The sequence below is a fragment of the Ahaetulla prasina genome, chromosome 3 (genome assembly GCF_028640845.1).
Source record: "Ahaetulla prasina isolate Xishuangbanna chromosome 3, ASM2864084v1, whole genome shotgun sequence".
NCBI classification, from domain to species: Eukaryota; Metazoa; Chordata; class Lepidosauria; order Squamata; family Colubridae; genus Ahaetulla; species Ahaetulla prasina.
In genome coordinates this window covers 4344372-4368192 of record NC_080541.1, presented here as the reverse complement: position 1 = coordinate 4368192, position 23821 = coordinate 4344372, and the positions used below count along the sequence as shown (strand labels likewise).

At 43.0% G+C, this 23821-nt stretch overlaps 1 protein-coding gene across 1 annotated transcript in view; it reads left to right on the top strand.

Moving 5' to 3' along the window:
- Positions 1-23821, top strand: part of ADGRB1 (adhesion G protein-coupled receptor B1) — a 341354-nt gene that overhangs the window by 276953 nt on the left and 40580 nt on the right. Inside the window, exons 22-24 of the mRNA XM_058174889.1 lie at positions 9193-9262; positions 9468-9534; positions 12870-12955. Coding sequence (XP_058030872.1) covers positions 9193-9262; positions 9468-9534; positions 12870-12955 — 223 coding nt within the window. The remainder of the gene's footprint in view (positions 1-9192; positions 9263-9467; positions 9535-12869; positions 12956-23821) is intronic.

The following is a 23821-nucleotide window of genomic DNA, read 5'->3' as shown; positions in this document are numbered from 1 at the left end:
GCCAGCGCTGTCCGAAGATGTCTCCGTGGTCATGTGGTCGGCATGACTCAACACCAAAGGTGCATGGAATGCTGTTATCTTCCCACCAAAGGTGGTCCCTATTTTTTCTACTTGCATTTTTACGTGCTTTCAAAACTGCTAGGTTGGCAGAAGCTGAGACAAGTCATGGGAGCTCACCCCGTTACATGGTAGCACTAGGGATTCAAACCGCTGAGCTGCCGACCTTTCGATCGACAAGCTCAACATCCTAGCCCCTGAGCCACCGTGTCCCTTACTGAGTAGTAGTATTAGTACTGCTTTATAAATCCCTAAAGGGGACGTGGTGGCTTAGTGGCTAAAACGCTGAGCTTGTCGATCGAAAGGTCGGCAGTTCAGCGGTTCGAATCCCTAGCGCCGTGTAACGGGGTGAGCTCCCGTTACTTGTCCCAGTTTCTGCTAACCTAACAGTTTGAAAGCAGGTTAAAAATGCAAGTAGAAAAATAGGGACCACCTTTGGTGGGAAGATAACAGTGTTCCATGCGTCTTTGGTGTTGAGTCATGCTGGCCACATGACCACGGAGAGGTCTTCAGACAACGCTGGCTCTTTGGCTTTGAAACGGAGATGAGCATCGCCCCCTAGAGTCAGGAACAACTAGCACACATGTGCGAGGGGAACCTTTACCTTTACCTATAAATCCCTAGTAAGACCACACCTGGAATACTGCAGCCAATTCTGGTCACCACGCTACAAACAAGATGTTGAGACTTTGGAAAAAGTTCAGAGAAGAGCAACTGAAATGATTAAAGGTCCTGGAGATTAAAACCAGGGATAGTATTCAGCCGGTTCAGACCGGTTCAGGCGAACTGGTAGCAGTGATCGTGCATAGGGATCACTGCCCCCCTGCCCCAGCGCCATGAATTCCTATTTAGCCATGTTTTGGAGGCCGGGAGCAGATGTGGAAGGTGCGTGTCACGTATGTGTGAAGTGAGCACACACACACGAGGTGAACCAGTGGTAAAAATATGTGAAACTCACCTCTGACTAAAATATATGAAGAACAGCTGCAGGATTTGGGTGTGTCCAGTCTAGAGAAAAGAAGAATTAGGGGTGACATGATGGCAGTCTTCCAGTATTTGAGGGGCTGCCACAAAGAAGAGGGGGTCAACTCATTCTCCAAAGTATCTGAGGTAAGAGCAAGAAACAGTGGCTGTCAACTCATCAAAGAGAGAAGCTACCTGGAATTAAGGAGAAACTTCCTAACAGTGAGTAAGGACAATTAACCAGTGGAACTGCTGGCCTCCAGAAGTTGCGGGTGCTTCATCACTGGAGGTCTTTGAGAAGAGACTGGACAGCCATTTGCCTGAAATTGTATAGGGGCTCCTGCTTAAGCGGGATGTTGGACTAGAGCAGGAGTCTCCAACCTAGGCAACTTTAAGCCTGGCGGACTTCAACTCCCAGAATTCCCCAGGCAGCAAAGCTGGCTGGGGGTTTCTGGGAGTTGAAGTCCGCCAGGCTTAAAGTTGCCAAGGTTGGAGACCCCTGGTCTAGAGAACCTCCAAGGTCCCTTCTAACTCTGTTATTCTTCTATACTCTCCTGAATGTCTGAAAGGATATTTCAGATTGTGTTGTTGTTGATTACTATGGTTTGTGGAGAACATTTTAGAGGTGGGGGGGCGGGAACCAAGAAATTCCTTTCCAACTGCAATCGCTAGTGGAACAATCACAACTGATTTCCACATTCCGTTTGGTCTAAAACACACAACCCAGCCAAATCAATGTTTTTCTCCCTCTAGAGATTGCCATTGTTTACCGTTGCCTGGTTTTATTCAATGAAAGGATTTTAATGTATTTACTCTTGATCTTACCTCATGTAATCCTGGCTTTAATTGTCGTTTAATATCCTTCGCAGCTCAGCTGGGAAGACGGCTGCCAGATTCAACCAGGGTAGTTAATATGCCTCTGGCCAAAATCCTTTTATTTGAAGTCTCATTGAACCGGCATACTGATAAAGAACCGTATTGTGGATAGGAAGAAGTTAAAGGCAGAGGACAAGAAAAATGGCCATGTTCATTATCTAAATATAACTTGCAAAATCTGGTTCTGAATAAGATTGGGCTAATGTACAAGTTTCCATTCTCCTACAGGTAGTTTTCTTCTGCAGGGGGGGACTGCCTGTGTCGTGTCCCCCTCCCCCTCCGACGACCGGGTCAAGGAAGTCTGTATCAAACATGGCAACGAAGCCTCTGCAGCTTGCCAAATTCCTTTGAGGTTTATCAGGGCAGGCAGGAGTCCAAGTTGTGACTTCAGTGATAGAGTCCCATATCAGCAAACTAGATGAGACTTTGCTGGACTCAAGGTTGGATTGCCAAAAGCAGGTCCTTTATATAGGCTGTGGGGTGTGGTTCCATGACTCAGCATTCATTCAGGCCTGCCCCTCCCTTCCTTCTGCTGGCATCGCCTCTCAGATCTCCAGAAGCGAGGGTCCTCCCAGGCTTAATTGTCTTGAGCTGGATCTGCTGTCAGTAATTCCAGCACGTGGCTGGCTTCTTGCTCACACGCTGTAGGGATTGTCCGTTCACTCCTGGCATCCTCTCCGGGCATGGGGCCAGGGCCAGGGACTGGAGCCATGACAGGCCGTTCATCTTCATTATCAGACTCGGAGTCTGATAACAGGCCCGGTTGGCGACGGGAGGGGCCTGGCTGAGGAGAGGAGGGAGGACGAGTCACAACAGCCTGTCAGCTTTGGAAGCCATACTAGTCCGGAAGCTTCCGCGCTGCCACTTTCTCATGTGTGGGAAAGTAGGAGGGGGGATTTGGTAGAAGGGGCCATTAGACATAATAACATTCTTCCTGCCGGTCAAGGCTGAGCCTGCCTCTGGAGAAGGTGTGGTCGGAGTGATGTCTCGAGATGGGACGGTTGGCGGTTGGAGCACGTGATTGGCAGAGGGGTCGGGATGTGTGGTTTTGGAGTTTGTCTTACTGAGGGAAAACCTGGACCTCTCAGATTTGGGTTTTCCCAGATGTGCCAGTTTACCTATCCTAGTAAAAGAACTTTGAAAGATGCGTGCTTCGGAGTCTTTTTTTTTTATCCATTTTTTTTTATTTTTTATAAACATATATATATATATTGCCTGACATAGTGTAAGCCGCCCTGAGTCTTCGGAGAAGGGCGGGATATAAATGCAAATAAATATATATATATATATATATATAACATTTTTGTGAACAGATTGTCGGTCGGGTGCATCCTTAAACACATTTCAAATTTCATCTATACAATATATTTCCGTCTCCTTCATTCAAAGTAATAATTTTTGCACCTTTCTCTTAAAAGTTGTATCCAATGTCAATGAAATTTAAATGAATTCTATTCCTCAATCCAATACTCGTTTCCCTCCTCTCCTTCTTAGTTATAATCTTTCCTTCATTCCTCAAAATATCTCTAAACATTTTCCTATAGTCATCATCTATATTTTATATGAACGCAATTCTCTTTTTTAAAAACTTTTGATATAGATCTAAAGGCAGCCATTAATATCCTATCTTAGAGCGGTCATGCAATCACATCAACCTATCCATCTACATGGGAATAGTCCTAAAATAAAAACTATTCAGTTCCTGCTATCCTCCTCTGCCTCTAGAATCACTTTCTAATATCATTAAAAATCATGAGTATCAGTATTTCCTTTTAAAATTTCAAAACAAAAACAATTTTCTGTAATCTTCCCCTCATTCCCCAAAGTATCCTTAACAATTCTATAATTATCATTTATATTTTGCATAAATACAATTTATCTCTTAAAACCTTTGCGGAGTCTTTACTTGAAGAGGGGGTTTTCTGGAACGCTGACATCATGTGATTTAAAATAGTTCGTTTAGTGACCGTTTCAAGTTACAACAGCACTGAGAAAAAGCAACCTACGACAGTTTTTCACACTTAACGACCCCATAGACTTGTCATCAAAATTCAGATGCTTGTAAACGGACTCAAATTTACAACAGACTCAAACAGTGTCCGGGGGTCACGTGATCCCCTTTTGTGACCTTCTGATGAGCAAAGTCCATGGGAAAGCCAGATTCGCTTTAAACCATGTTACCAACTAAATCAGGGGCCTCCAACCTTGGCAACTTTAAGACTTGTGGACTACAACTCCCAGAATTGGGAGTTGAGGAACTCTGGGAGTTGAAGTCCACAAGTCTTAAAGTTGCCAAGGTTGGAGACCCCTGAACTAAACAACTGCAGTGTTTTACTTAACGGTGCCAAGGAAGGTCATAAAATGGGAGCAAAATTCATTTAACAACTGTCTCGCTTAGCGACTGAAATTTTGGACTCAGTTGTTGTCGTAAGTCAAGGACAACATTTATTTGTTTCTATTTCAACATCATTAGCCGATAGAAGCATCCAGCAAGCTCTGACTGACGCTGAAAAGCTTTAGCAAGGTTGAACCTGGTTAATCCATACATGAAAGACCTTTTAAATGTCAGAGCCTTGAGTCCAACTGGGAAATTTTTTGGGGGAAAAATATGTCCTAAAATAAACTGATGGCAAACCATGTCCATAATGAAACTAAGAATACTTTCACCAGAAAAGAATACCTGGAGTTCAACCGTGGAGTCCTCGGTGCTCTCTAAGCTTGGTTGCTGTGTTGCAGATGTTTCATTACCAAACTAGGTAACATCATCAGTACTAGAAGGCAGTGGGGCTTTCAGAAAGGAGAAGGAGAAAGATAATAGAATAGAATAGAATAGAATAGAATAGAATAGAATAGAATAGAATAGAATAGAATTTATTGGCCGTGATTGGACACACAAGGAATTTGTTTTGGTGCATAAGCTCTCAGTGTACATAAAAGAAAAAGAAAAAGAACTGAAGAAGAAGATAAAGTTCCTGCCGCAATTTTTCCTTTTGGGAATTATAACGGATTGTACAGGGATTGAGACTAAATTGATTCTGAATTTAATAACAGCAGCAAGACTGTTGATTGGACAATACTGGAAGAAAGAAGAGGTACCTACAATAGAAGAATGGATATTGAAAGTCATTAATTTGGCTGAGATGGCTAAAATCTCAGCTTTTTTAAAAAACAATACGCAGGAAAGATATTTAATTGAATGAAAAAAATGGATTGATTATTTACAAAATAGATATCAGATTAAGAAATATCAGACTGCCTTTGAATAATTAGGAAGTATTATTTTATGTAATGGGGAGGGGGTTGGGAGAATTAAAGATTTGGATGAGGTTAATTGGATTAGAAGGGAAAAATTTTACTCTATGTTTGGTTTATGTATAACAATACCTTGTGATTGACCCGGGAAGCCGGGTGGGGGGAAGGGAGGGGTGAAGGGGGTTTTCTGGGAGGGAGGGGGAAAAAAGGGGGGGGGAAATGTTTTTGTTTTTTAAAAACTTTTTCAATAAAAAAAAAAGAAAGAAAAAGAAAAAGAAAGAAAAAAATACCTTCATCAAAGGTACAACATTTACAACACAAATGATGGTCATAGGTTGCAATTTAACCCTTAGTGATAGCAACAAAAAGTTACAGTCATACAGTCATAAGTGGAAAGAGATTGGTGATGGGAACTATGAAACAATTAACAGTAGTGCAGATTCAGTAAATAGTCTGACAGTGTTGAGGGAATTATTTGTTTAGCAGAGTGATGGCCTTCGGGAAAAAACTGTTCTTGTGTCTAGTTGTTCTGGTGTGCAGTGCTCTGTAGCATCGTTTTGAGGGTGGGAGTTGAAACAGTTTATGTCCTGAATGTGAGGGGTCTGTAAATATTTTCACGGCCCTCTTCTTGATTCGTGCAGTTTACAGGTCCTCAATGGAAGGCAGGTTGGTAGCAATTATTTTTTCTGCAGTTCTAATTATCCTCTGAAGTCTGTGTTTTTCTTGTTGGGTTGCAGAACCGAACCAGACAGATGAGGAGGAAGGAGGTTTCTTGGTGCTGTCTGAGCTTAGTTGCTTTTTTGCAGATGTTTTACTACCAAAATAGGTAACATCATCAGCGTTGGAAGGGAGTGGAGTTTGCACAGAGGAGGAGGACTGTGGGGTCCTTGGTGCTCTGTGAGCTTGGTTCTTTGCTTACAGACATTTCAATACTCAACTAGGTAATATCATCAGTGCTACAAGGGAGTGGTGTTTGTGGAATGGAGGAGGAGGATGACAAAGAGAAGAACCGTGAGGTCCTTAGTGTTCTCTGAGCTTGCTTGTTTTCTTGCAGACATCTCATTACCCAACTAGATAACATTATCAGTGCTAGGGAGTGGGGTTTGTAAAGAGGAGGAGGAAGAGGAGGACTGTGGGGTCCTTGGTGGTCTGTGAGCTTGGTTGTTTGCTTGAAGTCTGGGTGTTTCAACCTTAGGGTTTAGGTTGTGTAGTACTGCTGTCGTGGGTGCTTTTGCTAATTCTGGCTCTTTCTAGTTTTGCAAAAAAAATTGAAAGCTTCCAAGCATCGTTTCAACTTGAAACTTGTGAGAATCCTAAGCCAAACCAAGTCCAAAAAATATTAGGGAATTCCTGAAGTTTGGCACGCAGACAAATCAGCCATCAGTAGACACATAGAGATAAACCACTTTTACACACCGTTCAAAGGAGACAGTAAAAAAAACCCAAGAAGGAGGCAAACAACAAGAACACATTATCTCCAGCAGCTAACATCCAGATAAGCAGGGATTAGCCCCAGACAAAAAATGAAGAAGAAAAAAATCCCCTAATTAAGAGCCTATCAAGGAGAAAACCATACTTCTACAAATCTTCCTGCTGGCAGGACAAACTAGTGTATATAAACACAGAACAAACACCATACACACCAACACTGATGCTATTACATAGGTGGGTAATGAAATGCCTGCAAGCAAACAACCAAGCTCACGTGAAGTGTTAGTGCCACTTTATAATGCCTTGGTAAGGCCACACTTGGAATATTGCATCCAGTTTTGGTCGCCACGATGTAAAAAAGATGTTGAGACTCTAGAAAGAGTGCAGAGAAGAGCAACAAAGATGATTAGGGGACTGGAGGCTAAAACATATGAAGAACGGTTGCAGGAACTGGGTATGTCTAGTTTAATAAAAAGAAGGACTAGGGGAGACATGATAGCAGTGTTCCAATATCTCAGGGGCTGCCACAAAGAAGAGGGAGTCGGGCTGTTCTCCAAAGCACCTGAGGGTAGAACAAGAAGCAATGGGTGGAAACTGATCAAAGAAAGAAGCAACTTAGAACTAAGGAGAAATTTCCTGACAGTTAGAACAATTAATAAGTGGAACGACTTGCCTTCAGAAGTTGTGAATGCTCCAACACTGGAAATTTTTAAGAAAATGTTGGATAACCATCTGACTGAGATGGTGTAGGGTTTCCTGCCTGGGCAGGGGGTTGGACTAGAAGGCCTCCAAGGTCCCTTCCAACTCTGATGTTATGTTATGTTAAGCTCAGAGAGCATCAAAGACACTATAACTAAAAAAACTCTCCATGGATATGTCCCACAGTATCCTCAGGATGGTTAAAAAGAGTCACATAAACCTAAAGTCTCAAGCCCTTTTTTCACTCCATTTCCTCTGTAAATTATTTGGATTATCTCAAAGCTGATTGCTATAGGAATTAACTAATTATAGTGGGAAGCCTTATGCGTTTGTCATTTAAGGCAGCTTTCCCAATTCGGCACAAAAAAACTATTCTCAAAATAATTATAATTCCTGCAATCTCCAAACAGTGCGAATCAGTGCTGTGTTGACTGAAAATTTCACAGTTCATAATCCTAACATCTGTTCATGTTTTGTAACTGCTGTTGTGTTTTTTAACGTTTTTCAATGTTTTTTTTTCTTATGTTGTAAGCTGCCTAGAGTCATTGGATACGAGACGGGTGGCAAATACATTTTAAAAATAAAATTAAATTAAAATTTTAAAAAAATAAAATAAAACAAAATAAAATATGGAAGTGAAATAAAAATAAAATAAAGTGAAATGAAATGAAATGAAAAATAATAAAATAAAATAAAGTAATAAAATACGAAGTGAAATAAAAATAAAATAAAATCATAAAATGAAGTAAAATAATAAAATGAAGTGAAATGAAGTGAAAAAATTATAAAATAAAATAAAGTACAGTGAAATGAAATAAAATAAAACATAAAATATAATAATAAAATAAAATAAAATAATAAAATAAAATAAAATAAAATAAAATAAAATAAAATAAAATAAAATACTGGTAGACCTTGACTTACAACAATTCATTTAGTGACTGTTCGAAGCTATAAGAGCACTAAAAAAAGTTGACTTGTGACCATTTTTCACACTTACGACCGTAAATGTGTAGCATCCCCAGGAGTCACATGATAAAAATTTAGATGTTTGGCAACTGACTCATATTTATGACGGTCGCACTGTCCCGCGGGTCACATGATCCTCTTTTGCAACACTCTGAGGAGCAAACTCAATGGGGAAGCCAGATTCCCTTAACAACCGGGTTACTGACTTAACAACGACGCTGATTCACTTAACAGCTGTGGCAAGAAAGGTCATAAAATGGGGCAAAACTCACTTAACAAATGTTTTGCTTAGCAAAATAAATTTTAGGCAATATCAGTTGTAACTGTTGTAGCCCACCAGCTGCCAGTGGGGTTGGTGGGAGACTCGGCCGATGAGGAGGTTGGGGAGGAACTTGGGCCAGTGCTGGAGTCTGGGGAAGACTCGGATGGATGCTCTGCGTCGGACGCAGAGATAGAGCCAGGGCCGTCCGACATTTCCCAGCCACTGGAGAGGCAGCTGCCTTCGGAAGCTGAGATAAGTGGGGAGGAAGACCAGCTGGGGTCTGTTCCAGATGCACGTATGCGCAGAGCTATTAAGAGAGGAGAACAACGGAGGACAAGGAGTTGACTTGGGAAGCAAGGCACACGTGGATGTTGAATGGCCCCTCCCTGGCTGGGGAATATATAGAAGGAAAGGGGAGTGGTGGTTGTAGGAGACAACCGTTCGTATTTCTGAAGATTTTGCTCATCGTGTTTCGTGCCTCAGCGACTGCTTGCCAGAAATTAATTTTCAGCTTTGCAGCTGGGAGCTCCCGGCCTGGCAATTATCTCAAGGAACTGATAAGGTCTATTACTGCACTTAACTGTTGTTCTCAAGGAAAATTATTTTCTGCTTTAACAAATCTTGGTGCAACTATTTTTTTTTTTTAATCGTGTCTCATGACTTTTCAACTGATTCTCTTTTAGGTCTCCCTGCCTTGGTGGTTGCAATCTCTGTGGGATTTACTAAAGCCAAGGGCTATGGCACCGGGAACTAGTGAGTAAGCAATTCCTCCTTTCCCTTTCTGTCCATCAATAGGAGTAAATTCAGATTTGATAACGGGTAGCCATTGCCATTGAGAAATAATAACTTCTTTTCTAGCCAATCTTCTCCACGTTGCATCCTGGGAGAAAAACTCATGAATTCCAACGTTTTTCTTTGCATGTACTAAATGCTCCTTTTCTTCTTCTTCCTTGCCCAGCTGTTGGCTATCTTTGGAGGGAGGCCTGCTCTACGCCTTCGTGGGACCGGCGGCTGCTGTGGTTTTGGTATATGACATCCCCCCCTTCTGAATATTTACCTTCTGTCTTATCTATGTCTTGCACATTCCTGAAAAAGTTACAAAGCCCATGCTCTAGGATCTTTGCTTTCCTCTCAAGATGAATAGAATGGAATGGAATGGAATGGAATGGAATAGAATAGAATAGAATAGAATAGAATAGAATAGAATAGAATAGAATAGAATAGAATAGAATAGAATAGAATGTAGAATAGAGTCGAATAAAATAGAGTTGAATAGAATAGAGTAGAATAGAATAAAATAAAATGTAGAATAGAATTGAATTGAGTAGCATAGAGTAACGTAGAGTAGAGTAGAACAAAACAGAACAGAACAGAACAGAATAACAGAATTGGAAGGGACCTTGGAGGTCTTCTAGTCCCACCCCCTGCTTAGGCAGGAAACCCTTCACCACTTCAGACAAATGGTTATCTAACATCTTCTTCAAAACTTCCACTGTTGGAGCATTCACAACTTCTGGAGGCAAGTTATTCCACTGATTAATTGTTCTGACTGGAAATTTCTCCTTAGTTCTAAGTTGCTTCTGTCCTTGGTTAGTTTCCACCCATTGCTTCTTGTCCTGCCCTCAGGTGCTTTGGAGAATAGCTTGACTCCCTCTTCTTTGTGGCAGCCCCTGAGATTAAACTAAGGTAATTTTTAAAATTCTGGATTAATGCAGAACAGGAAATGCCATGGGTAAATTTGAAAACTTTGATGTTTTGTTTTGTTTTTTCTTTTAAGTTGGGTGGGTTAAGAACAGAAAGAGAGCAGAGAAGAGCAACGAAGATGATTAGGGGACTGGAGGCTAAACCATCCAGTGAACAGTTGCTGGAATTGGGAATGTCTACTCTAACAAAGAAAAGGACTAGGAATGTCATGATAGCAGACTTCCAATGTTTAAAGAGTTTTCACAGAGAAGAGGGGGGTCAACCTACAATCCGAACCAAGGACAATGTTGTCAAGGAGATATCTCATCTAGAATTAAGGAGAAATTTCCTGACAGTGAGGAAAATAAATCAGTGGAATGGCTCACCTTCAGAAGCCGTGGGCGCTCCATCCCTGGAGGTTTTCAAAAAGAGATTAGACGTTCATCTGGGATGGGATAAGGTCTCCTGCTTGAGCAGGGAGGTTGGTCTAGAAGACCTCCATGGTCCCTTCCAACTCTGTTATTCTGTTCTCTGAATTCACCTGGTAGAAGCAAAACCTTTTTAAATCTCAGCAATCTTATGATGAGAAGGAATACATTTTTATTAATGTGATTTTTTTTTAGAATTTAGAATGATGGATACGTGTTTTGGGGGTAATCAAGAAATTCGTCATTAAGCCCATCCCTTTTCAACCACAAAATCAGATTGTACCATATCTCTAGCTTAATGCCAAGTATTAACCATGGGGGCTTATTTTTATTTAAAAAAATAAAAAAATAAAGAGGGTTGAAAGGAGCAATAGGCATCACCAACCGTGATTTTCAGCAATCCATCATTTTGCATAAAATTAAATAAAACTAGGACAAAGTTTAATTGATCCCTTTAAAGGAATCGCAGAAGAGAGCGGTCCTGAACGCTATTGCTTATGTTAATTAAAGAGAGCCTCCAGGGTCGGTGGCAATATACCTTTAACTGCTAAAGCGAGGGAAAACATCGGTTGTGAAAATTAAGCAGGGGGTATAAATGGAAGGCCTAGATTATGGGGAAATGATTTCCCTTGGAATGCAAGAGAAGAAATGAGCTGTAATTTTATTTCCCTTGCTAGACTTTGGTCATGGGTCTAACACGTCTTCTGTGTGAAGCTAGAAAGAGGCCAAGCTGGAAGGGTTCCAGCTATTGTACAACTAATAAGATAAATGAATGTAAATAACATAAAAGCTATCAAGAATTCTCTGAGGACTTTTTCTGAGCAATATGCTTGGAGTGGTTCTTTCTAAGGAAGAGGGCTCCAAACTGTGGTAATTTTAAGACTTAGCAATAGCATTTAGACTTATATACTGCTTTCCAGCCCTCTCTAAGCGGTTTACAGAGTCAGCATATTTGCCCCCAACAATCTGGGCCCTCATTTTATCGACCTCAGAAGGACGGAAGGCTGAATCAACCTTGAGCCTGCTGAGATTCGAACTGCCAAATTGCAGGCAGCCGGCACTCAGCAGCAGTAGCCTGCAGTACTGCACTCTAACCAATGCGCCACTGTGGCTCACTTCAACTCCCAGAATTCCCCAGCCAGTAAATATGCAGATTATAACCAGGGGTGGGATTCAGAAATTTTAGCAACCAGTTCTCTGCCTGGTTGCTGGGGCATGCGGCCATGGTGGGTGTGGTCTACTCAGCCTCCTAAACCATGGAGGGTTGTTTTTGCCCTCCCCAAACTCCAGAGGCTTTCCTCGAGCCTTTGGGAGGGTGAAAATGGGCCTCCTCGGGCTCCAGACCCTCCAGAGGCTGGAAACAGGCCCATTTTCGGACTTCCGGCTCTTCCAGTAGGCCTGTTTTTTGCCCTCCCCAGGCTCCATAGGCTTCCTTGATTAAAATTAACATCCGGTTCGCCTAAACCGGTTGAAACTGGCTGAATCCCAGCCCTGATTATAATCAAGTATCGCAAGGAGACCACTGTAGCTTGTTCATATTACCAACCTGTTTTCTTTGTTTTAGCATGAGCTCCCATCCCTAAAATACTCCAACGAACTGCGACTGCACCCTAAACTAACCAAGATCAAAATTAAACCAACTTTGCATCTTGGGTGAAGGCATCTGCTAGCTAGGACATCAGCTGGCCAGGTTCAGCATCTGAGCCCAGTGAAGAGGCCATCTCCATTTTGATATGAGATGGTTTGGGATCTTTATTTGGTAATATGAGCAAGTTACAGAGGTCTCCTTGCTATACTTGGTTATAATCTGCATATTGACCGGCTGGGGAATTCTGGGAGTTGAAGTCCACAAGTCTTCAAGTTGCCAAGCTTGGACATCCATGTTCCAGGACAAGTTAGCCAGATGCAAAAAGTCTCCCTTTACCCAAAGAAATACACAACTCCTACAAACACACACACAAATTACAAATAGACAGTGTTTATCTGCCAATTAGTATTCTTTGGAACTCTCCTGGAAAAAAAATATATATTGGTTGGCCTCTGGTGTTTGTTGTCTCAGACACCAAACATTCCTCATATGAAATGATGCTGAGATTCAAAAATGGTTCAGGTTCTCTGACCAGCTGGGACTCAGATGTCTTCTTCATCAGCAGTGTTAGGCTAAGGAGCTGGGTAAGATCTGGAGGACTTTATGCATCAAACGTGACCAGGTTTCCAAGTCAACCTTTCTGTTGTTTCTCTTCCAACAGGTAAACATGGTTATTGGCATTCTGGTGTTTAACAAACTTGTATCCAAAGATGGAATAACAGATAAGAAACTGAAGGAACGGGCAGGGTAGGCGTTCTATCAATCCTTCCTCTAAGAAAACCATCAAAAAGTATATATTTAATGTAGATATCTTGCAAAGTCACTGTCGATAACCAGGCAGGAATGTTATGGCAAGAGAGAAATGGTTGTTTTGGAAAAAGAAAAGCTGAAACCAGATCTCTGAGCATTTTCTTTTGACTTGTGGCATGGAAGGATTTCTTAAAAAGGCATAAATGCAACACAAACCTCTTATACTGTATGTCTACGGAGATTCTCAGTCATCCAGGTCATGGTTGTCCTAAAGGTGCTTTTTTTCAAGTGGCAAGTGGACTTTCTGGTTTTTCTTTGAAGACATTTTGCTTCTCATCAGTGGTGAAATCCAATTTTTTTTTTACTACCGGTTCTGTGGGCGTGGCTTGGTGGGTGTGGTCTACTCAGCCTCCTAAACCATGGAGGGTTGTTTTTGCCCTCCCCAAACTCCAGAGGCTTTCCTCGAGCCTTTGGGAGGGTGAAAATGGGCCTCCTCGGGCTCCAGACCCTCCAGAGGCTGGAAACAGGCCCATTTTCGGACTTCCGGCTCTTCCAGTAGGCCTGTTTTTTGCCCTCCCCAGGCTCCATAGGCTTCCTTGATTAAAATTAACATCCAGTTCCCCTAAACCGGTTGGAACTGGCTGAATCCCAGCCCTGATTATAATTCAAGTATCGCAAGGAGACCACTGTAGCTTGTTCATATTACCAACCTGTTTTCTTTGTTTTAGCATGAGCCCCCATCCCTAAAATACTCCAGCGAACTGCGACTGCACCCTAAACTAACCAAGGTCAAAATTAAACCAACTTTGCATCTTGGGTGAAGGCATCTGCTAGCTAGGACATCAGCTGGCCAGGTTCAGCATCTGAGCCCAGTGAAGAGGCCATCTCCATTTTGATATGAGATGGTTTGGGATCTTTATTTGGTAATATGAGCAAGTTACAGAGGTCTCCTTGCTATACTTGGTTATAATCTGCATATTGACCAGCTGGGGAATTCTGGGAGTTGAAGTCCACAAGTCTTTAAGTTGCCAAGCTTGGACATCCATGTTCCAGGACAAGTTAGCCAAATGCAAAAAGTCTCCCTTTACCCAAAGAAATACACAACTCCTACAAACACACACACAAATTACAAACAGACAGTGTTTATCTGCCAATTAGTATTCTTTGGAACTCTCCTGGAAAATATATATATATATTGGTTGGCCTCTGATGTTTGTTGTCTCATACACCAAACATTCCTCATATGAAATGTTGCTGAGATTCAAAAATGGTTCAAGTTCCCTGACCAGCTGGGACTCAAATGCCTTCTCCAGCAGTGTTAGGCTAAGGAGCTGGGGAAGATCTGGAGGACTTTATGCATCAAACCTGACCAGGTTTCCAAGTCAACCTTTCTGTTGTTTCTCTTCCAACAGGTAAACATGGTTATTGGCATTCTGGTGTTTAACAAACTTGTATCCAAAGATGGAATAACAGATAAGAAACTGAAGGAACGGGCAGGGTAGGCGTTCTATCAATCCTTCCTCTAAGAAAACCATCAAAAAGTATATATTTAATGTAGATATCTTGCAAAGTCACTGTCGATAACCAGGCAGGAATGTTATGGCAAGAGAGAAATGGCTGTTTGGGAAAAAGAAAAGCGGAAACCAGACCTCTGAGCATCTTCTTTTGACTTGTGGCATGGAAGGATTTGTTAAAAAGGCATAAATGCAAGACAATATACTTATTGTATACTTATACTGTATGTCTACAGAGATTCTCAGTCATCCAGGTCATGGTTGTCCCAAAGGTGTTTTTTTCAAGTGGCAAGTGGACTTTCTGGTTTTTCTTTGAAGACATTTCGCTTCTCATCAGTGGTGAGATCCAATTTTTTTTTTACTACCGGTTCTGTGGGCGTGGCTTGGTGGGTGTGGCAGGGGAAAGATACTGCAAAATCCCCATTCCCTCCCCACTCCTGGAGCCAGCCAGAGGTCGTATTTGCCAGTTCTCCAAACTACTCAAAATTTCCGTTACCGGTTCTCTGAACTGCTCAAAATTCCCGCTACGGTTCTCCAGAACCTTCTGGATTTCACCCCTGCTTTTCATCCAAGAAGCTTCCTCAGCTCTGACTGGATGGTGGAGAATGGAAGGATTTGTTTGCCCACCCCGACCTTGTCCACCCCAAGGAGAAAACCCCCAGACACAAACTGAGCAATACAGTATACGCAGTATAATGCAGTGAGCCATGTGTGATCCATACATACAAGATATGTTTAGATTTTGCCTGACTCAGAGAATGCCAGAAAGCAGGTCCTTTATATAGGCCATGGGGTGTGGCTCTTTGACTCAGCACTTATCCAGGCCTGCCCCTCCCTTCCTTCTGTTGCCTCCGTCTATCAAGTCTTCTGACGCGAGAGTCACTCCAGTCTGCAGCTGTTGTCAATTGACCTCCCTCAGGCTCACATGCTGTGGGGGAGGGGGAGGGGTCTAGTTGCTCCGTTTGCCTGGGCGTGGAGCCAGAGCTGGGGGCTGGAGATACTTCCTCCTCTTCAGCCTGTCTGGGCATGGAGCCAGGGCTGGGGCCGGGAGGCATACTAGGACATTCCTCCGTGTTTGGAAGCAGATAAGAAGGCCCCGGCTGTGGTGAGATCGGACGAGACACAACAGTTTGAAAGAGGGACCAAAGAGGCCATCTATGTCAAAACTGAATAGCCCTCTCTCAACAGAGGGGATAGATACAGCATCACCTGTCTCCTTTCTACAACACGGTCCTTCAGTAGTTCCAAGAAGGCTCCAAAATCATTTTCTCTACTCAGATGATCCTAAGGACACAGATAAACCTCCAAGTGGCCTCAATGACCCTCTAAAAGGATGCAGATGACCAGCTGTCTGCAAGGAGTATAAATCCTTCCATCCCCCACCATCCAGTCAGAGCTAAAGAAACTTCTTGGATGAGAAGCAAAACGTCTTCAAAGAAAAACCAGAAAGTCTAGCTGCCTCTTTTTCAAAAGCACCTTTGGGCTCTTGAACTGAACTGAGCATCAAGAATATATGAGACAGGGACAATGATGTGTCTCTGGATGAAGATATGGTGATGAGTTGCCCACATCTAAAGTGAAGGATAATGGTATCTTTCCATTTCACTATTAGAGGAACTAGAATGAAGAGGTCTACTTTCACTCTTGTTTCTGAGGAAGCCTTGGCTTGTGCTCTTAGACATCATGGGGAGATCTGCAATCAGTCCAAGTTTGAGATCTTCCAACGTAATCATGACTCTCCTTTCGAAAGATGCCCAACTGACAATCAAAGTTGGCCAGAACACCGTTTCTGGTTTCATAGAGGATGACATTTAGAGCAAAAGAATGATCACCTTTGAGGTTCTTGGTGCCCACTGAGCTTGACGGTTTTCATTGTCAAGTTAAGGCACTGATGATGTGTCTTTAGTTTGGTCATGTAATGTCTGCAAGAAAAAAGCCACCACCCTCTGAGATCACCAAAGACCCCACAATTCAGAACTGAGCTACAAATATTCTCTTCTATTGCTCTTGTGTTTCGGTAGCTAGATCAGTTCTTCTTACTGTACTCAATTCCAGATGATTAGAATGGAAAGCATTAGACCGGCGTTTCTCAAATTTGGCTATTCTGCATGGACTTCGACTCCTAGAATTCAGCCAGCCTTGCTGGGTGTGGAATTCTGGGAGCTGAAGTCCACACATTGTCAGGGTTCCAAGGAACACCCCCAACGAAAGAAGACTCCAAGGCTAGAAGTTCCTCAAAGTTCCATTTTATGAGAGATGTCATCTTGCACATCTGGGAAAACCCGAATCTGAAAGCTTCCAGGTTTTCTCCACCCAAAAGAAAGTCCAAGTCCCTTCCTCCTGCACCCACAGGTCCATCACGTGGTCCAATCAATGCACCATCCCAACTGGAGATGCCTCCCAGTCACACCACTTCAGGTGCAGGGCAGAATGTTCTTGACACCCAGAGAAAAGAATGTTATTATGGCTAGATATCCCTCCAACTGCATGCAATTCCCCCCTACCAGTTTCCCACAACACTAAGTGTGGCAGCGCTGAAGATCCAAAGAAAAAAATGGCCTCTAGGGCTGACACACATCATAGAATGGCCAAGGCTGAGTAACTCCGAATGAGCTATAGCATTCTACAGCCATGAAGAGAGGATGTAGGCAGCTAGGCTTCCTTGTAGATTGCAAGCATTGTGTTGCAGATGTTTGAGATTTCACACACACCCTGTTTTCACATCATTAGCCTTTTAAGCACAATAATGCATCTTAAGGCCTTCCCAAGGTGAGCCAAGGCACCTAAAGTTTCTTTCCTGGAACCAACTCAAAATCTGGAAAGTTTCTTCTGAATAGGATTCCTGAATCATTGGTGCTATTTAGGGGCAGGTCGATTCCATGTTCCATTTAACTCTTTTGCAATGCACACATGCCACAATCTTAATATACTGGTATTTTTCAGATTTTAAGATGCACCTAGATTTAGAGAACAAAAAAAAAAGAAAAAAAAAATTTGGCCTCCGCGCGTCCCGTTTTCACCAAAAACAAACCCGTTTTTGGCCCGGAGTGTGCTTCTGGGGGCCAGGGAAGGCGAAAACAGATGCACGGAAGGTTCGGGAGGCCAAAAATAGGCCCATATTCGGTCTATAAGATGCACCGAAATTTTCACCCCCTTTTAGGGGAAAGGGAGTGTGTCTTTTTTTTTTTTTCATAAAAAAGTTTTATTTTTACAATCATATCAAACAGCTCATCCAATGTACAGTTATATACAATTAGTCGGCTTGCCCAGTCACCACTACCCCTTTTTAACACTCTTCCCTCTTCTACCTTCTTTTACTTTCCAGACCTTCCTCTCCTTCTCTTATCTACATCCTCTCCTCCCTCCACCCTCCACCTTCCTTCTCCCTCTTCTACCCCTCTTCCTTCCTCTCCTCCTCTTTCCTACCTCCTACTCTCTCCTCTTTTCTCCCTCCCCACCATTCTAAAATGGTAACTGGGCAGACCCGACCCTATATTAATTATATGTAGTGTGTCTTATACTCTGAAAAATATGGTAAATTTGCAAATCCCTTGATATTAAATGGCGAGACAAGAGGAACAGGAACTAAGGCCGAATTCAGTGTGCAGATTCAACCTGGGTTATCCCAGGCTCATGCCAGAAGCAACCTATTGTTTTCAAAGGCGCATCGTACCAGAATTGCTTTATGGGGGCAGGGGTCTGCAAACTTGGCTCCTTTAAGACTTGTGGACTTCAACTCCCAGAGTTCCTCAGCTGGCTCTGGGAGTTAAAGTCCACAAGTCTTAAAGGAGCCAAATTTGCAGACCCCTGCTATGGGGCTATTGCTGTCCTATTAAAACATCACCAAAACCTTTAAATTAAATCCTGTTTTAGCTGGTTATCGACTGTGGATGAACAGGTGTTGAAAAGACACTTAGGAAAGAGCTGATGTGTTGTTGTTTTTTATGGCTCCCCTATACATTGATTTCTTTGCTCGCTTGTGAACCTGCTTAAAAGTCGTGCTTTTCAATGTGCAAATGAACTTGTGGGTGCGTTACCTGTGCAGAACATGACGGTGCCTGGAGGGGTTAAGAGCCGTGGTCACACCTGGTCACTGAATTGGGGAACTTCAGCCCTGTTTAACTACAGTTGGAAAGTAAATTTTGGAAGCAGCTTACAAGAGGTGTAACTATGCATGGCACCAAACGAAACACAGGGTGTACTGTACGACCAGAATCGCGCCCAACATTTCCATTGCCAAGGGAAGCGTTTGTTAAGTAAGAAGCGTTTGCTCCATTTTACGTCTTTCCTTGCCACGGTCACCAAGTGAATCACTGCAGGGGTTAAATGAGTCAAATTCTTGTTAAGCAAATCCGGCTTCCCCATTGACTTTGCTTGCCAGAAGGTCACAAAAGGGGATCACGTAACGTGACCCCGGGACACTGCGAGCGTCATAATTGCGTCTGAATGTTGATCAACATGATTGCGGGAAACACTACCACGGTCGTAAGTGTGAAAAACGGTCATAAGTCACTTTCTTCAGCGCCGTTGTAATGTTGGATGGTCACCAAATGAACTGTTGGAAGTGGAGAGTTACTGTTGTGGCCCAGACCCACGTAGGTAGCAACAAACTCAGTCCGTGATAAAATAAACTTTATTCGAACAGCTGGGAATGACTTCATTCCCAGCACCGTTCAATTCAAAGTAAAACAAATGCCTCCCAACACAAATTCCTCAGTTATCTCACAAACTTTAGTCCAATTAGGCAAACTGCCAAAATCCCTTCCTGATAAATGTCCAGAAGTCACCAAAACACGAAGCAGAGGACGCAGCTACAACGTTGTTTTCCGGCAAAGCTGAAACACCGATGCTGGTCTGTTATTAAGCCTTATGGGAGGGGCCAATCATCTCTTGGCCTTACTCCTGAGTTGTCCTTTTTGCTTGAGCTGCTCTTGCCTTGTGGCAGCTCTTCTCATGCATGCATTAGGAACAGGCTCCTCCTATTCCTCTGCCTCACTACTGTCAGGCTCTGGAGGCTCTGGAGTCCGCACCTCACTCCCCGATGGCCCTGGCCTCACCTCTGCCTCATCACTGTCCGACTCCGTAGGCAGCACCGTAGGCTGCTGACGGACCACAACAGTTACCTCAGGTAGTTCTTGACTTACAAAACTTTGCTTAGTGACCGTTTGAAGTTACAACGGCACTGAAAAAATTATGTATTCACACTTTTTCACGCTTATGACTGTTGCTGCAACCCTGGTGTCACGTGATCAAAATTCAGGTGTTTCTCCTCCCTCTCCTTCCTTCCTTTTCCCCTCTCCCCAGCTCCTCCCTCCCTCCCTCCCTCCCTTTCTTCCTTCTTTACTTTCCCCCTCCCTCTCTCCCCTGAGCTGCTATTTATTGTGGTTGCTGAGTCCCGGGGTCACGTGATCCCCTCTTGGGACCTTCTGAAAAGTAAAGTCAAGGGGGAAACCAGATTCACCCAGTGACAATATGACTCATTTAACAACGGCAATGATTCATATAACAACCGTGGCGAGAAAGGCTGTAAAGTGGGCCAAAATTAACTTCAGAGGTGTTTCACTTGGCAAAAGAAAAAAATGGGTGGCTCAATTGTGGTCGTACGTCGAAGACTAGCTGACCTTGGCCAGTCCGGAAGACACGTTGGATCTGGTTTAAATAAACCATGTGACACCAGTGCAAGACGTTGGGTGATGGGAGTCATGGGCCCAGCTAAGCTCTAGAACTTTGTTTTGTGGACCTTCAAGGTCCCTGTTCTACCTTCTGGATCATGTTCGGCTATCAAAGCCAGGGCTTCGAAATTTGGGGGCAACCACAGAATGCAGTCACAATTTGGATGGTCAAGTTTGTCTGGTCCATAATGTCTAACCGGGTCTGTCCAGGTTCTTTGACACAGCCCGAGACCTCTTTGGGCAAGAGGGGAAGGGGTTGTGGCTGATGGTTTCCTGAGCCTGGTATCTTAAAGTTGAGAGTGTTAACCCTTCCATGTCCTGTTATTTGGTTTCTCTCTTCCTTCCTTCCTTCCTTCCTTTCTCTCTCTCTCCCTCTCCCTCTCTCTCTCTCTCCCTCTCCCTCCCCCTCCCTCCTCTTTCTTCCTCCCTCTCTCTTCCTCCCTCCTTCCCTCCCCCCCTCTCTCTCTCTGTCTCGCTGCTGGTGTTTGGGTTGGGGTTCTCATTTTGTTCAACTTTCTCCTTCTATTCTTTTTCCTTCTTCTCTTCTTTTCCTCCCTCTCTTCCCCTTCCCCTAGCTCCTTCTTCCCTCCCTCCTCTCTCTCTCTCTCTCCTTCTTTTTCTTTCTTTCTCTCTCTCTCTTTCTTTTTCTTTCTTTTTTCTTTCTCTCCCCCTCTTTTCTTCCTTCCTTCCTTCCCTCCCTCTCCCTCACACATTTTCTTCCTTCCCTCCCTCCCTCCCTCCTTCCTTTCTTTTTTCTTTCCTCCCTCATGCACATTTCCTCCCCCTCCCTCTCACTCATTTCCTTCCTTCCTTCCTTCCTTCCTTCCTTCCCTCCCTCCTTCCCTCACATATTTCTTCCCTCCCTCCTTCTTACATTTCTCTTTCCTTCCTTTCCTCCTTCCTTCCTTCCTTCCATCCTTCCCTCCCTCCCTCCCTCCTTTCTTTTTTCATTCCTCCTCACACTTCCTCCCTCCCTCTCACTCATTTCCTTCCTCCCTTCCTTCCCTCCCTCCCTCCTTCCTTCCCTCCCTTCCCCTCACACATTTCTTCCTTCCTCTCTTCCTCCCTCCCTCCCTCTGCCCCCCTATCACCTCCCCCACCCCCTTCTGTTTGTGCTCACCGGCAAAGTGTTTTGTTTCGTTTCAGTCTTTTAATTTTAATTGCAGTCAGATGGCCGTACCCCTTTACGGCATCACGCTCAAATGTTCCAAGTGTGGAGTGGTGTCTTCTCCCGACGTTTCGGCCACAGCCACCAGTAACGCCATGTTAGTTCCTCTAATTTCAACTTCCTTTCTTTTTCTGATGAGGAGTATTGATTGATTGGAGTTAGAGGTTTCTTCCATGCTGCTTTTCCACCTCTGATTTCTTTCCTTCCTTCCTTCCTTCCTTCCTTCCTTCCTTCCTTCCTTCCTTCCTTCCTTCCTTCCTTCCTTCCTCCCTCCCTCCCTCCCTCCCTCCCTCCCACCCTCAATCCCTCCACCTTCCTTCCTTCCTTCTTCCTTCCTTCCCCCTCCCTCCCTTCCCCTCACATATTTCTTCCCTCCCTCCTTCTTACATTTCTTTTTCCTTCCTTTCCTCCTTCCTTCCTTCCCTCCCTCCCTCCGTCCCTCCCACCCTCAATCCCTCCACCTACCTACCTTCCTTCCTTCCTTCCTTCCTGTTTTTTTTTTCTTGTTCTCCCCTTGGTTCACATTCAGGTGTCAAATTTGTTAAAATCTATCCCTTGGCAGGGTCCCTCTCTCTACCTATATGTTAAAATCCTGAATCTTTTGCAAGATAAAATTGTTAAACACTAGCACAGGTAATCCTCGATTTTCGACTGCAACTGAGCCCAAAGTTTAGGTTGCTGAGCAAGAGTGAGTTTTTCCTCCATTTTACAACTTTTTCTTCCCATGTTTGTTAAGTCAATCCCTGCAGTTATGAAGTAAGTAACACAGCTGTTAAGTGAATCTGGCTTCCCTATGGACTTTGTTTGTCGGGGAGAGGGGGGGAACAAAAGGGGACCACATGACCCCCGGGAGCCTGCAACGGTCATAAATACGAGTCAGTTTCCAAATGTCTGCATTTTGATCGTGTGCTGAAAAGGTCGTAAGTGTGAAAAACACCCATGTCGCATTTTTTTTTGCAGCGGTGTTGTAATTTGGAACGGTCGCTAAACGAATGGTTATAACTCGAGGACCCCGGGTCACGTGATCCCCTTTCACAACCTTCTGACAAGCCAGGTCAATGGGGAAGCCAAATTCAATTCCCAGCTGTGCTACTGACTTAAAAGGTCTTAAAATAGGGCAAAGCTCTTTTCACAACTGTCTCGCTTAGCAACAGAAGTATTGGGCTCAATTATGGTCATAGGTCAAGGATGATATATATATATATATATATATATATATATATATATATATATATATATATATATATATATATATATATATATATATATATATAGGTCTTTGGTTATTCGGGTTTTCTCGCGTAAAATTGGAAGTGTCTTGGCGGCGTTTCGAAGTCTCATTCGTCATCTTCAGGCTTCAACCGTGCTTCTGGGAGCTTTTGCTCCCAGAAGCACGAAGCTGTAAACACCAGCCTGAAGATGACGAATGAGACTTCACGAAACGCCGCCAAGACACTTCCAATTTTACGCGGGAGAAAACCCGAATAACCAAAGACCTACATACAAACACCCGTGAAAACCTCAGAAAACATATACTATATATATATATATATATATATACTATATATATATATATATATATATATTTGTTTTCTGAGGTTTTCGCGGGTGCTTGGCGACCTTTCAACGAAGTCTCATTCAATGTGTGAAGGATCACACATTGCGATCACACATTGCTTCTAGAAGCACGAAGCTGTAAACACCAGCCTGAAGATGATGAATGAGACTTCGTCGAAACGTCGCCAAAACACTTCCAATTTTACGCGGGAGAAAACCCGAATAACCAAAGACCTACATACAAACACCGTGAAACCCCCAGAAAACATATATATATATATATATATATATATATATATATATATATATATATATATTTGTTTTCTGAGGTTTCATGAGTGCTGACCTTTCAACGAGTCTCATTCAATGTGTGAAGGATCACATTGCGATCACATTGCTTCTAGAAGCACGAGCTGTAAACACCAGCCTGAAGATGATGAATGAGACTTCAAACGCCGCCAAGACACTTCCAATTTTACGCGGGAGAAAACCGAATAACCAAAGACCTACATACAAACACCCGTGAAAACCTCAGAAAACATATACTATATATATATATATATATATATATATATATATATATATATATATTTGTTTTCTGAGGTTTCATGAGTGCTGACCTTTCAACGAAGTCTCATTCAATGTGTGAAGGATCACACATTGCGATCACATTGCTTCTAGAAGCACGAAGCTGTAAACACCAGCCTGAAGATGACGAATGAGACTTCGTCGAAACGTCGCCAAGACACTTCCAATTTTACGCGGGAGAAAAACCGAATAACCAAAGACCTACATACAAACACCCACGAAAACCTCAGAATATATATATATGTATATATATATATATGTATATGTATATGTATATGTATATGTATATGTATATATATGTATGTATATATATATGTGTGTGTGTGTATATATATATATATATAGATAGATAGATAGATAGATA